The sequence below is a fragment of the Amborella trichopoda genome, chromosome 10 (assembly GCF_054954075.1).
Source record: "Amborella trichopoda isolate Santa Cruz 75 chromosome 10, AtrichopodaSantaCruz75HAP2 v2.0, whole genome shotgun sequence".
NCBI lineage: Eukaryota > Viridiplantae > Streptophyta > Magnoliopsida > Amborellales > Amborellaceae > Amborella > Amborella trichopoda.
Window position 1 is genome coordinate 39,850,571 of NC_142345.1, and position 16,195 is coordinate 39,866,765.

At 34.6% G+C, this 16,195-nt stretch overlaps 1 protein-coding gene across 4 annotated transcripts; it reads right to left on the bottom strand.

Annotated features, from left to right (window-relative positions):
• Window positions 1-1,686: 1,686 nt before the first annotated feature.
• On the bottom strand, window positions 1,687-16,195 carry LOC18434022 (Ribosomal protein L7Ae/L30e/S12e/Gadd45 family protein). Of its 4 annotated transcripts, none has more exons than XM_011624968.3 (4): window positions 15,915-16,195; window positions 15,626-15,695; window positions 4,048-4,153; window positions 1,687-2,091 (listed from the first exon to the last, which is right to left on the bottom strand). In XM_011624968.3, the coding sequence occupies exons 1-4, from the start codon at window positions 16,039-16,041 to the stop codon at window positions 1,930-1,932; spliced, it is 465 nt and encodes a 154-aa protein (XP_011623270.1). In that variant the 5' UTR covers window positions 16,042-16,195; the 3' UTR covers window positions 1,687-1,929. The 4 variants fall into 4 exon arrangements, with proteins under 4 accessions (XP_011623270.1, XP_011623269.1, XP_088704962.1 ...); XM_011624967.3 differs by having other exon boundaries at window positions 15,599-15,695; XM_088848836.1 differs by lacking the exon at window positions 1,687-2,091 and adding an exon at window positions 3,695-3,873.

Genomic DNA, 16,195 nt, shown 5'->3' on the forward strand with positions numbered 1-16,195 from the left:
ATTTTGACTTTTAACATCCTCCCACTAGAACAAACTCCACACTCACTCCCTCTTGAAAAGATTTATGATCCACTTTTTTTGGGGTAAGTATTTATGATCCACGTTAAACTGGCCAAATGCATATTGTCAAGCCAAAAAAGACCTAGATTTTGAGCTTCTAGATGCTTAGACCTGACTTTGAAAAGACTGAAGAGTTTAGGTCGTTATAATTTTTAAGCACATACTGAAATATTCTTAGACAAGATTTTTACCGTGGAGAAGGAAAATTGTTTCATGCGGGCTAGACCATATTTTTATAATACGCAATCCAAAGGTATAAAGTATCTATCTTAAAGATGGATGCAAATAGGTAGTCAATCTAAAAACAATTGTAATTAACGGTTCAAAAGTTTTCTTATTATAATTATTATTTTTAGTTTTCAAAATTTTTTCCTTTTCATATTCATGATCTCCATGTTCAAGATTATATATTCTCTAAAAATTAAGATTAAATTATATTTTTTAAAATATATTTATTGCCAAGCTCATATTTCTACAATATATGGGCTGGTCGCATAGAAACCGTGTCCCATGGAGAATGCACCCGCGGACGCATATGATCTTGTAACTTGGAACTACAATGCTAATATATGGTAATCGTTCAAATATCGTGATACAAAAGTTATTAGATTGAGCTATTGCCACTTTGAAACCGTTGAGGCAGCAACCAGGAGCTCTTTGATGACGACCCTTCAAGGTAGCAACAGAAGAGTTCTCTCATGGGGTCAGGGGATAAGATTCTTTTTGTTGTACTCTCTTTCTCTCTCATGATACATACATGCAAACTACCCATGGTAGAACCATTGATCTATCACACTCAAATGACAAACTTTCTATATGCCACTAGATAGAGGGAATTGATAAATAAGATTCTTTTTTGTTGTATTCTCTCTCTCTCTCTCAAACATACTACATACATAAAAACTACCCATGGCAGAACCATTGTTCTATCACTCAAATGACAAGCTTTCCATATGAGGAATATTATATGAGGAACTTATAGATTTATATATGACACCTCTATCCAGCTGTCTTTCTAACCCGAAAGGACTGGACAGCTGAGATAACCCCAATCACAATGTCGCATTTAAATATTTTTATTTTTATTGACATATATATATATATATATATATATATATATATATATATATATATATATATATATATATATATATTTTGACACCGACATCCAATCCTCTCACAGGCTAGCTTACCAAAAAAATTTAAAAATATTTTTTTAAAAAATAAATTGACTAAAATGCCCCCCACAAAATGTCAGGGCAGTTTGGTCATTTTATTTTCATGGAAATATTTTTCTAATTTTTTTTCAGGTACACCCCATTGAGATGATCGCACGCAGCAGATTTTATGTTCATTAAATTTGTACAAAAAATTAACAATAAGATACTCTAAAACATTAGATCTAAATCAAACGGTAAATAATCGCTTCTCACGTTATATCTGAAGAGATCCCAACCACCGACTTAGATTGGACGGCTCGAAGAGAGTGGCAAATATAAATTCCCTATGCCTATATAGGAAGCTTTCTCAATAAACAGCAGCACTAGATACACCATAGAAAATTTGAAGCAAAAGCAGTGGTACAAATTCATCCCCAAACTCAAAAGGTGAACAAAACAGAAGAAAGGGCCAAACAAAATCCATTGATTTGGGGCATAAAGTAATAACCATCACAAGAAAGCCTATGCTATAGAGGTTCAACATAAAATAGTTGGGAATAACACCGATCTATCACACTGGACAATATTGTATATTCCATAAAAGTTGGGGAGAGCCGGTTCAAAATCCTTTGTAACATGACAATAAAGAAGTGTTGGAGAGAGAGAGTGTGTATGTGTGTGTGTGAGAGAGAGAGAGAGGGTGTGCTCCTTAGAAGAGAGATGATGTCAACTCATTCACATCTTTTACTACTTGGTTATAATCTGCCTGCAACTTTTCCTGATCTTCGTGGTTCATCTCCCCTTTTGGAGGCTTGGTTAGTACCAATACACAGCATGTGGGCCTTTTAGTGCTCCCTGCATTGGCAAGTTCCTGGAAAAAAAGGACACGTACCCCACGACTAAGCTAGAATGCCAAACAGCACATGTACTCGTGAACACAAGATAAGATTCTGCATTATAACACCGAGGCCCTGTTTGATAACCAGGGAAAAGTAGAGAATCCTGTGATTTTCCCTGCTTTAAGTTTAAACATTTTTCTAGTTAACAGTTCCTCAAAAAAAGTGTCTTTTTTCTTTATTCCTTTTTGGTTGGATTGGGAAGGGGGGGGGGGGGGGGGGGGGGCTACAGTAAAACAGAGCATAGCTTCCCCTATCGCCATGGAGAAGGAAAGCCACAATTCACCTAGATTGGGAAAGACCCATCCAAAAATGAAGCATATTATTTCATATGCTCCATCTTTTTCACAAGAGTAAGCTCTCACTTGCCCTAGGGTCTACCCACTTTTAGTAGACCTTAGGTTGAGCCCTCTCTCCCTTATAACCCACCCACCCCCCCCCCCCCCCCCCCCCACGCCTCCTCCTCTTCCCCCACAAGCCTATCCATCTCTTTTCAAGACTGGGGTGACTTTGTATTTTTCCTGGTAGAAGAATAAGCAGTCGTATTCCTCGACAATGTTCGACATGATTAACGCAATAAGATAGAGCAAACTTTATACTAGACGAGTTAAATTTTCAGGAGTCGACATGAATAGTTACAATAGCGTTGATAAGTTTAAAGAACAGATGAAGATAAAGGAGGCATGGATGTTCAAGAAATTGAAATGAAGCGCTCAGTCCTCAATGCAGGGTAGTCCACCAATATGGGTAACACCTCTGGGAGACCATTACGCCATAAATATGAGCTCGTTATATAGGGACTTGCATATGTGTTTCATTAAAAATGTGAAGCTTTAACATCTTATTGATGAATTACATAGTCAACAGTTAAAATAGGCAATTTCCAACTTTCCAAGTTATCAAATAGGGAAACCATCAGCACTAGAGAATCCGGACAGGTTATAATACTGGAGACACTACCTGCAACAATTTTCCAGATATTTCCCCCTCCTCAAGAATCCCAGGGATTCCTTGGTAACCAGGGAAACTACAGGAAAGTGATCAAATGGGGCCCTAAAGCATATATATAGTGGACCATTTCAAATCAGAGGAGAAAATACGCTTACCATGAAATATCATTTTATTTTTTTATGGTTCATGAAATATAATTTCATATATATGGAAATGTGTTCAATGAGCAAAGTGAAGACTCTATAGGAAATTTCATAACGCCCCCACCATCAGATGTTGACAGGGGACGGCTGGGATGCATTGCTACTATACCCAAAGTTCAAAAAAAACAATTGGAGTTTGAATGAAGGAATGAAGGCTTCCAATACGTCTATCCAGGGTTTCTACAAAAAAGTTATCAAATGGGAACCTAAAGCATGTACTGGGCGATTTCGAATCAGAGGAGAAAATTGGTATGGAATGAACTATCATTATTTTTTTAGAATGTTAACTGGGAATGAAATATATTTTATACATGGAAATGTGTTCAATGAGCAAATTGAAGCTCCTATAGGAAACTTCACACCATCCCAACCATCAAATATCGAAAGGGATGGCTGGCATTCAGTACTACACCCAAAGTCCGTCAAAAAAAATTATGAAGTTTAAATGAAGCAATGAACACTCTACATATGTTTAGCAAAGCATAAAATCTTGTTCTCCTGCGCATCATCATTGGGAGCCTCCAAACAAGAAACTCATGTTCCAGTCACTTAAGTGATTACTATAAGAAACATAGCTTTTTCCTAGCGGAATCAGCACAAGGGCTTCGCAATTTGCCATTCATCGTACACCAATCAAAGAAAAAGTCACTCGTTAGTACTAGTACAGTTCCGGGACAAAATTATGCTTAGTGTTGGTTATGGTGTTCTGATTGGAATTGGCGCACTAGAACCCATGATATTTGAAGGAATTTAGCACGGTTAATTATCTAATTTTACCTCTTTTGTTGGCACATATATGTATGGGATATCTGACTCTTCGCATAGAATTGGGACATGGGTGATCACATCAATTGGAGATATATTCCCTGCAATAACGCACAGCCTGCACCAATGAAAGGGTCATATTAATATCATATAAAATTTCCCAAAGACCAAAAATGTATCAGTACTTCCAACTCAGACCATTTAACTGACCAGAAAAAGGGAGTTCAAGCAGACATGTCATCCTCAGAATAATAACTAATTAACTAGTAAGAGTCACGTGCTATACACATTTCTATTATTCAATCTCAAGAAAAAAGAAATTTTCCAAAGCATAAAAGATTCTGAATAGATTTATAATGAAGATAATAATCCTTAAAATAGGACCAGAAGTCTCTCTTTATGTCTGCATAACTACATATAAAAAAAATTCACTCTTAAAGTTTGCATAAACATAAGGTATTAACTATAGGAAGAGATAGAGATTGGATTGGATGATGTAGGTTACATTGTATTTCCACTCCTGCCTAAGTCTCCCTCTCCATAGGGTCCTACTCTAGTTGAATGCCACATGTCCCAACTCTTAACCATGAGTTGTTAAGAACAAAAAACGAAGAAGAAGAAGAAGAACAGCGACAGCAACAACAACAATAACAATAGTAACAATACTGTCATTGTTGTTAATTACTACTGCTGCTGCTGTTACTAGTTACTACTACTACTATTATTTTAATAATAGTATTAAGATTGATATTAACATTAATACTAATACATTGGGCCTTCTGATTTAACATATAAAATATTAGAGAGATTCTAGAATATTAATTTCTCTAATATTTAATAAAAATATTGTCCGCCGTAGATATTAATTATTACAGCACCTACTGTAAGTGAAATGAGCAAGACTGACAACTTGGAAGTATTGTAAATAACAGAAAGTATTGTAAATAACCACTTGGAAAGCATTGTAAATAACCTCCCTCCTTCCCTCCCTCCCTCAATTAAAAACCCAGACACAGCACCATCTACTAGGCAGAAACTAACAATTTGATCAACTGTAGTTTAAAATGGAAGTTATGGTCAGGGTTTTCTTAGCTTCTTCTAATATTATATAGGTAACTCCTAAATCTTAACCCATTGTTTTACATGTGTAATACAGAATGAAATGGAGACGGAAAGGAACTATCCTATGTTGATCGCCACCACATGCAGCAGACCAAAGAATTTTTCTTGCAAATAAATATTCTAATAACAAAATCATTAGGAAGGACATGCTAACGTTGGTCTTACGTTGACAAGTCCTCCAATGACTCCAAGCATAGGAGACACATTGTAATTGCCACACTACCTTAAAGAATACCACTCAAAACGAAAACTGGTATTGTTATGGTGCCGCACCTCAAGAGGAACCACTAAACTTTAACTTTGATGGATGTGCCAAAGGCAGTGTTCGCAAAATCGAACCGAAACGGTTAACCGGTCACGAGGCTGGGAGCGGTTCAAACCGGAACCAGACTAACCGGAGCGGTTAACCGGACTAACCAGTTAAGTAGATTTTTTTTAAAAACCAATGGGTCAAAACCCCCCAAAAAAAATTAGAAAAAATAGAAAAACTTAGATTAAGTATGATTAAGTATACACCAGTGTTTTAAAACTCGCCGAGTCGAGCTGGACTCGCCCGGTTCGACTCGGGAATCGTCTGCTACCGAACCGGTTCCACGACAAAACCAAGAATCGCCCGTGTCCAGAGAGAACCGGGCGATTCCGAATAGTGAATCGCGAGTCTCAACGAAAAAACCTGTATTTTTTGGGTTTACACGTGGTAGCCTCACGGTAGTAACACATGGCACACGTGGCCGCCTCATGAGAGTGACATGTGGCCACACATGGTAACTCACATCACGTTTGCCTTCCTCGCGTTTCTACACGTGCAATGGAGTGTCAATTACACATGACTTTATAGAGAACCAAGCAACACTCATCCTTCGATGTGGGATAGTTCCTACAAAAATCATTAAAGCAACATGATGGAATATATATTATTATAGAAGCTAGTAGAATCACATGTGGCGACGTGGCCATGTTGGTTGACAACACCAATTTTTCGGTGTATGTCTTGAGTTCGAACCCCATAGCGAACACCAAAAAATATTTTGAGTTCGAACCCCTTAGCGCACAACAAAAATTTTTTTTTTTTGAGTTTGAACCGCTTAGCGCACAACAAAAAAATACAAAAAAAAATTTGTTGTCAAAAAAAATAAACAAAGGTAGAAAATACTGTTGAAAAAAAATAGAAAAAATAAAAAATAAAAGGCTTTTCAAGATGAAGATAAAAAAGATAATACAACATTTTTTTATTTTTTTTGTAAAAAAAATTCGAGGTAATATAACAAGTATTTCTTGCAAAAAAATAAAACAAAAGGCATAAAAAAATAAAATGTACTTTGACAACATCATTTTTTTATTTTTCTTGTAAAAAAAAATAAAAAGTAATACAACAAGCAAACAAAAATGTAGTACAACGTCCTCTTCTTTTGTCAAAAAAAAAAAAATATAATCAACAAGTATCATATTTTTCTTGTAATGTAGTACGCATTCTGATAATTTCTACATTGATAACCAAATCTTTTATTTTATTTATTAATTTTTGTATTATAAATCATGTAGTGTACTATTTTTCTTACAGTTGTCAATAATACATTTTAAATTAGATGATATTATAAAATATTTTGGATTTGTTATTATTTATATAATAAAATAATTATAAAATATTGTTGGTATATAATATTATAGTTAATTAGGTTGTAATAATTTGGGTTTTTTAGGGGATTAGGGTTTTCCGCCAATTCGAGATTTTAGTGGCCAATTTTTCATCGATTTAGTAAACTCTTTATTGTAGTCCATATATGATTATATACTTAATCCACGATAATTCTATGATTTCTTTTGTGTAATGTAAAGTTAATGGTCAACATAAGTTCATACAGGGAAAGAACATCTCAATATTCATAAATTGATGAAAACAGTGAAAGTTAATAATGTAGTACCCTCATTTCTTATTGGATTCATAAAAAACAACATTTATAATGAATTTTAATAATTTTTTTGAATTTTTTTAAGGTTTAATCCGAGCGATTCGGCCCGATTCCCGATCCGGATAGCCGATTCGCCGATCCAGATTGGTTTTTGGGATGCTCAATCAAGGTCACCGATCCGTTTTTTAAATCACCGGTATACACTATCATATTACATACATTTATCTCATAAAAAAAATTTGAAACAACTTTTTATATAATTTAATATTTGAATATTATGGAGATATGCAAGACAATTTATAATTTCACATATATTCAATTGATGAAGTTACAAAATCCAACTAACAATGGATGATGCAACAATATATGCTTCTATATTGTTTTAATGTTGAAAAACCCTTTAATACGGTTTAGAACTGTGTTTGAGAACGTATTTTTTTGTAGCATGATGTTCCCAGTTTTTCAATGGGTTGTGAGTCAAGGTAGTAAGAGAGAGCACCTCATTTACTCAATAACTTGGTTATCAAATGTAGGGTGTGGGTCAAGGTGTTACGTGCTGCTTGAAATGGCCAAATCGCATATTTTAAAAAAATATGGCCAAGTCGATTTTCAAATGGCCAAATCGATTTTGAAATGGCCAAACCTCATTTACTCAGTAACCTTTTGAGTTGGGTTTTAACATGAAAAAAAAATAAAAAATAAAATAAAATAATATATATATCTATATCTATATATATATATATATATATATATATATATATATATAAGATGGCAACTTTAAAATGTAGAATTAAGATGCATATTTAAAAAGAAAAAACAGGTTAATTTTTTATCCATTTCAGCATGTGGAAACATGAGAGATGAGTAAAACACTTTTTAGTTTCTACCTCTTTTCTTCATAGAGGCTAATAAACAGATTTAAGAAGTATGAAGCTGCAACAAATGATAGATAGCTTGTAACAAATAAAACAACAAATTAGAAGAAAATGTCACAACTAAACAAGAAGTTGAGAACACAGACAACAGTAACATACACCAAAAAAAACCTTAAAAAGAAATATTTTTTTTCTAAAATTCATCACAAAAAAATATTTTTACAAAAAAAATAAAACATTAAAAACAATACAACAAGCTCACCAAAAATATATAACATTAAAAAGAAAGAAATATTTTTTTCTCATATTCATCACAAAAAAACATATTTTTGTAAAAAAAATATAAACATCAAAAACAATCCAATACGCTCACCAAAAATATATAAAATTTAAAAAAAAGAATATATTCTTTTTTTCTCATATTCATCACAAATAACATATTTTTATAAAAACAAAACGTAGTTTCATTAAAAACAATTTTTTTTTTTTTTAAGAACCCTAAAATCGAGCCAAAGAACACATAAACTTAAGAATCAAAATCAACCCCAAATCTTTCATTTTTTGAACAAATTGACATGGGGATATGATAGATACTTCAATTAAGATTCAAATGCCCCAAATTTCATGAAGATTCATTCACTATTGAGATCTTTATTCAAAAAATTGCGGATTTTTCACTTCACGAAAATTTCAAGAAAAAAACGTAGCAAAAGAAAAATTGATATAAAAACATTTAATCAATAGTAAATCAAAATAACTAGTTTATTTGATAGATGAGGCCTTTATGATCAAACGTTCTGTGATCAATTCAATAAAAATCGATCAGAAATCAATTTGTTTGGATAAAAAACAGTTCTTCGAGCAATAGTACTTCGGGCCCAAAAAGCATCAACGCTTCACCGTTTTGGAAAAAATGGAAATATGTAAACGTTGAATACTTCAACAATGAATCAAAGCCCTCCATTTTTATGAAAATCTATGAGGTATTGAAACTGCATTTGATAAAATGGCAGAAATTTCTAATTTTCAAAAATCCCCATTTCAATCCGCTAAGAACTCTTTGTTTTTCGACTTTTGTTTCAATAATCGATGATTTATAGAAACTTTCTACAGTATAACATCAATAGTTGATCAAAAAAACAAAAAAAAAACCAGAAAATGGAATAAACAAAAGCTGCAAAATCTTGTTATGTAAAAAATAACGGGCATGTGTCAAATAACGGCTGTTATTTGATGCATTGAAAACAGCGTTATATCGGGTGTTAAAACGGTAAACTGGACTGGTTGGGAAAAACCGGCCGGTTTAGACTAAATACCGCCAGTTCGACCTCGAACCGACCAGTTTTGGTGTCGAGTTTTTTTGGACAGTGCAGTCTTATGAGGTTTGTCGTAAAACCGGCCCTAACTGAACTCGCCACCCAACCGGTAGCGATCTAACCGGCCTGTTCCAGTTCTAACCGGAACCGGCAGGTTTTGCGAACACTGTCCAAATGTAACTCCAAACCAATCGATTATGCAATAATTTGGGACAAGAAAGGTAGAGTTTTAAAGTGTTGTGCCAGAGCACTAGGAACGGCAGATTCTACAAGGTTGAAGCCAATGAGGCATAGACATGGACTAGCTAATTGAAACCTTGAAAAAGAGTAATCAATTATGATAGGAGGAAGCCCAACAGATGCAATCAAATGGATAAGGGATTGGTCTTTTCGCTAGATAACATTTTCTTACAAGAAGATGAATAGATGAAGTTTCTCATGATTTGAGAGAAACAAATTCCCTTTGATGGAACCAGTGGTTTAAAAAACAGATCGGTGACCCGGATTGGGCATTACAAAAATCAATCCGGATCGGCGAATCGGCGATTCGGATCAGGAATCGGGCAGAATCGCTCGGATTAAGCCTTAAAAAAATTCAAAAAACTATTAAAATTCATTATAAATGTTGTTTTTTAGGAATCCAATAAGAGATGGGGGTACTACATTATTAACTTTCATTGTTTTCATCAATTTATGAATATTGAGATGTTCTTTCCCTGTATGAACTTATGTTGACCATTAAATTTACGTCACATTAAAGAAATCATAGAATTATCATGGATTAATTATATAATCATATATGGACTACAATAAAGAGTTGACTAAATCGATGAAAATTTGGCCACTAAAATCTCGAATTGGCAGAAAACCCTAATCCGCTAAAAAAACCCAAATTATTACAACCTAACTAACTATAATATTATATACCAACAATATTTTATAATTATTTTATTATATAAATAATAACAAATCCAAAATATTTTATAATATTATCTAATTTAAAATGTATTATTGACAACTGTAAGAAAAATAGTACACTACATGATTTATAATACAAAAATTAATAAATAAAATAAAAGATTTGGTTATCAATGTAGAAATTATTAGAATGCGTACCAATTTCCTTTAATTTTTCAGGTTTCTAGAATAAATTAGTAGAAAAGATTGTTAGCAAAAAGAGAGATTTCAAATGGCCTCATTGTATGAATCCTATCTTTAAATTAATATTACTAAATTTATGTTAAAGACCATCAATGTTATAAAAATAAAAAAATATAATTAGATCATTTATTCCTAGGTTGTATTAAGAAATACCTATTATTTTTTTGACAAAAAATACTTATTGTGATATCTTTTTTTTTTTTTTACTAGAAAAATATGATACTTGTTGATTATCTTCTTTTTTTTTTGACAAAAGAAGAGGACGTTGTACTACATTTTTGTTTGCTTGTTGTATTACTTTTTATTTTTTTTTACAAGAAAAATAAAAAAATGATGTTATCAAAGTACATTTTATTTTTTTGCAAGAAATACTTGTTACATTACCTCGTATTTTTTTTACAAGAAAAATAAAAAAATGTTGTATTATATTTTTCATCTTTATTTTGAAAAGCCTTTTATTTTTTATTTTTTCTATTTTTTTACAACAGTATTTTCTGCCTTTGTTTATTTTTGTCGTCAAAAATTTTTTTTATGCCTTTTGTTTTATTTTTTTGCAAGAAATACTTTTTATATTACCTTATATTTTTTTTACAAGAAAAATAAAAAAGTGTTGTATTATATTTTTTATCTTTATATTGAAAAGCTTTTTATTTTTTATTTTTTAAGCTTTTTTTACAACAAGAAAAGTTTTTTATTTTTTCTATTTTATTTCAAGCTTTTTATTCATTATCTTGAAAAGCTTTTTATTTTTTATCTTTATCTCTATTTTTTATCTTTATCTTAAAAAAATGTTGTATTATATAAACGACGACACGCGGGGTTCGAACTCAAGACGCCAACCGAAAATTCAAGGTTGTCAACCAACACCACCACATCGCCTGATGTGATTCATTAGCTTCTATAATATAATATATATTCAATCATCTTGCTTGAATGAATTTTTGTAAGAATTATCCCACATCGAAGGATGAGCGACCCTTTGTTCTCTATAAAGTGTTGCGTACTAGTCAATCAGCTGCGCGTGTAGAAAAGCGAGGGGGGCATACGAGTGAGGTGAATTGCCACGTGTGGAGGATTTTTAAGTGCCACGTGTTGCTCTCGTGAGGCGGCCACGTGTAAACCCAAAAATTTTCGGTGAGACTCGCGATTCACTATTGGGAATCGCCGGGAATCGCCCGGTTCTCTCTGGACACGGGCGATTCCCGATTTTTTTGCAAAACCGGCTTGCTAGCCGACGATTCCCAAGTCAAACCGGACGAGTCCGCCTTGACTCGGCGAGTTTTCAAACCCTAGATGGAACGATTATTTGGACTATGGAAACAAGTTACTTTTGGCTATGAATTAGTTGTCCCTCTAAGAGGACATGCCTCTCGCCCTTCATAGATGTTGTTCAAGAAAGCCAACCTAGCCAAGTGTACTTCAGTACAAGCAGTGTTACAAGGGCACAAACACACACGTCAACAGTAGACATGCCAAGAATTGTGTCTGAAAGAAGTTTCCTTTAAGATACATTGTAGACATGCTTGAGCCATGTCTGACATGTTAAGAAGCGTGTTGGAAAATGACCATGTACAACACGTCAAAATATCCCGACACGCCTGCCATTGCAACATTGGTTATAAAACCATGAAAGGTTGATTTCCAACATGGCCACTCATCCAGGTACTTTCATTATGTCCAACACGTCAAAATATCTCGACACGCCTGCCATTGCAACATTGGTTATAAAACCATGGAAGGTTGCAATGATTTCCAACATGGCCACTCATCCAAGTACTTTCATTGAATCATTATTTTGCGCTTCTCCTCCCATACTACCCACTCATCCAAGTACTTTCATTGAATCATTATTTTGCTTCTCCTCCCATACTACTACTAAGTAGTAGTAGTAGTAGTAGTACTTCTCCTCCCATACTACTACTACTAAGTAGTAGTAGTAGTAGTAGTAGTAGTACTTCTCCTCCCAATTACTACTACTAAGTAGTAGTAGTAGCACTTCTCCTCCAATACTACTACTACTAAGTAGTAGTAGTAGTAGTAGTAAGTAGTAGTAGTAGTAGTAGTAGTAGCAGTAGTAGTAGTAGTTAGTAATAGTAGGTAGTAGTAGTAGTAGTAGTAGTAGTAGTAGTAGTAGTAGTAATAGTAGTACTTCTCCTCCCATACTACTACCACTACCACTACCACTACCACTACCACTACCACTACTACTGTTGAGAATTATTAATGTACTTGTGTTGATGGGACTTCAAACTTTGGTGGGAATTTCTAATTTAACTTGATAACTGCCAATGGGTGTACTGCCATATGCAACGGTAAAGGGGAATCGTTTGATTACCATTGAATGACATTTATGAGAGTTAACCTTCTACAATACGTGGCACCAAGACTGATGCCGCAAAGATCCTCAACTCCAACAACAAAGCAAGGCCTCTACTGTAGTCGAGTCATGAGAGCCAATAGGGGCCAAGAAGGATTTAAAAACCCGGCCCATATTACTCTTGAACACGCCAACCCACCCTCGTTGGGCCTGAATTTCGCATGGAACTCCCAACAAAATAAAGTTAATGGATGAGATAGTGGTGGGGACAGGCAATGGCACAGTCTAGACTGGCATTTCACCTTAAGAGCAGTGGCAACCCAATCTGTAATAAACTATTGGGCTCAAACTGGAAAAAGGTATCATCATAGCCCAATATATCACCACATCTATAGTCCTTTTATAGGATATTGCATGGTGTGGAACAATATGACTCCAACACATTGAGCATATACAAGTATCCATGATTCATAGTTCCCAGCAATGATGGCACATGTAGGAAAACTGAGAGCCACGATGGTGTAGGTGACCACCAGTAAGAATCTTCTCTAGAGTAACCAGCTAATCAAAAGCAACAACTCATGGTGGAGCCAGAATGGACGATAGGACCCTCATCGAATAGCATCATAATTAGACACCTGAAGGAAAGAGAGAAACGATCTCATAGAGATGATCCACTGCAGTATGGAGGCCAAACCATCCCATCACAAGCAGAGCAAGTGCATGAAAGAAAGACAGACTCTAATTCTTCCAACAACATATACAATGCACTAAACTTCCCATGCTCAATGTGCATCACTGCATCCTAAATGGAGGGACCTCATTAGGTTCCCACACCTCCAATCAAGTTGAAAAGGCAAAATTTCAACGACAACTGGATCAAGATTATCTATCAGAAAGGAACAACATGCTTGGCACCTTGACAAAGATTCTTAATCATGTCACTGTTAAGGATATATTCAAGCATTCAAAATACGAAAGTACCTCACAATTGATATGGTTGCACGAAGACAACGCTGTCACAGAGGATGTGAAAAAGTTAGAGTTAAAAGCCTTAAATCTTGAATGTCACAACTTAAGTGACTTGTTTCAAGTTCTCCTCCAAAGCTCAAATCTTCCATACCAGGAAAAAACCTTGTTCAAACTGTCATTTGGCTCATCGAAAATCTCTCTTCACAAGGGAATTTCCAAGAAATCGGCTTCATACCTCCTTGGGGATACATTTTCCCACATCTTGCATAGCAGTGCCCATGGAGATTTCCTAGAGAGAGATGTCCCACAAACCAAACATGAAAAATCGGCTTGATCAAGGGCTATCTTTTTACTAGAGAGATTTCCGATGAACCAAACATGTCCCTATTGATGAGACAACCTTACCATGGATAATGGGCATGATTTTATCCATGTCTCATGAATCATTAAATTGATTCTAGCATACATTTTAAGGGACACAGAGAAGGATTTACATGGAAAGGGTGACAGCAATAAAAATTTATACCAAAACACCCCAACAATAGATGGCTTGGAACTCAAGACATGACAGCAGATTTCTCTCAGTTTAAATGTAAGAGAGTCGTGGTGACAACCATATCAAAACAATACTTATGTTCGAGTAGTAAGGTTATGCTTGTTTACTGACCTATTAATTCTTGGTGGGTGGATTCGAGATCAACACCACATGGTAATCAAAATGGGGCAAATTTGGTTCTATTTGTTTCAAAGAATTTGAAAATGTGTGATTAAGAGGATCTTTAAAGAAGCATGAGATTGAGAGGGGAAGGGTTTTTTCTTTTTGGTACCTAGTCACAGCTTGTCCTCGACTCCTAGTATAGCAACCAATATAGAAAACAAGCATCTAATTATGAAATATAGAAACACTCATCAAAGATGATATACTTTTAACCAGATGGAAACCTTGATATAGTCCTCACGTAGCCCAACATCCTGAGTTTCACCCAAGTTTGCTATGAATGCTTTGAGGCATAGTATCGAACACACAATGTACACACAATGTGATAAGAAAATTGACATCTATACACCAATTGATGACTGTGAATTTTCAACTTCATTTCAAAAATGAGAAATTCGAATTGCTATTGGGAATTGCAAGCAGCAGGGATAGTACGTGCATCGCAGATGAATAGAAGGCCTCTGTCTAGCACTCCTATCAAAGCATGTAAAGCGCCTGTGGTCTATTACATCTGCTGCCAAGGTGAGTATTTGAAACCCAAGTTGATGGACCAAGTCAGTTTCGACTGAGCTATTTTACTAGTTCTGAATGAATTTCAAGATTTTTTAAGCTTCGACAACCGACACAATGGTCAAGTTTGAACACAAATATGGATATACAGATTTACATATACTCTCTTTCCAATGACTGATCTGTCACTTATCATTTGGAATTTTAGATTAATGCTTCTGAAGAATGATTGCATGAAACTGTCCAAATAATTTCCATATGGTTGATAATGGATTAATGTGATAGGCATTCATCACTCAAGAATAATTAAAATTCATTGAAGAAATACCAAAAGAGATAGACAATAAGCAAACAAATTCTAAATTCATTTGTTTGTAAAATAACGTGAAACATCTCAAAATTAAATAAAAAAATTGCACTACTACTCCATGAGAAACTTCGTTAAACAAGTAGAACATCAGGTTTCAACATGCAGTTTGCAAAGAATAAATATTCCAGCCAAATACTGCAAAAGAATTTTCTTCGAAAAAGTAACACCAACAATTTAAAAAAAGAAAAACAACAGTAACAATAATAACTACAACAACAATGAAACGTATTAAAACTCATCCAAATACCATCCTAATAAAAATCAATGGAATTTTAAAACTATAAATTATTACTGAGTAGAAGAAGAGGCAATCACGAACCCTTTGTTACCACGTCTGATGCTCTTCACTACTTCCTTCACCCCCCTCCTCAAACACTTCGACTCAGAAGCTGGAAAACCCAAAACCAAACTTCAGATAAAACAAATAGAAACATATAGAGTGAGAGAAGATAAATAGAGTACATTATTGGAGAGAGAAACAGAAAAACCCAAAACCAAGTTTCAAAAAGTCAGAGAGCGAGAGAGAAACCAAAATGGGGTTTAGGAGGAACCTCAAAGAGAAGGAGATATGAGAGTATAAGCGAGAGGGAGAGAGAGGGTATTTTTACCACGTCTGACAAGCTTGAGGGTTCTCTTACAAAGCTTCTTTCCTGCTAAAGGCTTGGCAATGGGGGCTAAAGCAATGACCTTTTTCCTCTCCTTCGCACTCTTCTCTGTTTCATTATCGCTACCCATCTCTCTCTCTCTCTGAAATCTCCCTCTCTCTCTCTCTAAAATCTCTCTCTCTCTCTCTCTAAGTTCCAGAGAATGCTCAACCAGCTACTCCCCTGTGTCTCGTCGGCCGAATGATCTGAAGAAGACCGAGGGTTGTGTTTCTTCTTTCAAAAAT

What these genes read in the sequence shown, in the direction of transcription:
- LOC18434022 (XM_011624967.3), bottom strand. Translation starts at nt 16,041, where the DNA reads ATGGGTAGCGATAATGAAACAGAGAAGAGTGCGAAGGAGAGGAAAAAG. An exon ending in CCTCAAGCTTGTCAGACGTG is followed by an intron (nt 15,696 to 15,914) that starts GTAAAAATACCC and finishes TGGGTTTTCCAG; the next exon opens with CTTCTGAGTCGAAGTGTTTG. An exon ending in TATATGTGCCAACAAAAGAG is followed by an intron (nt 2,092 to 4,047) that starts GTAAAATTAGAT and finishes CTTTTTTTCCAG; the next exon opens with GAACTTGCCAATGCAGGGAG.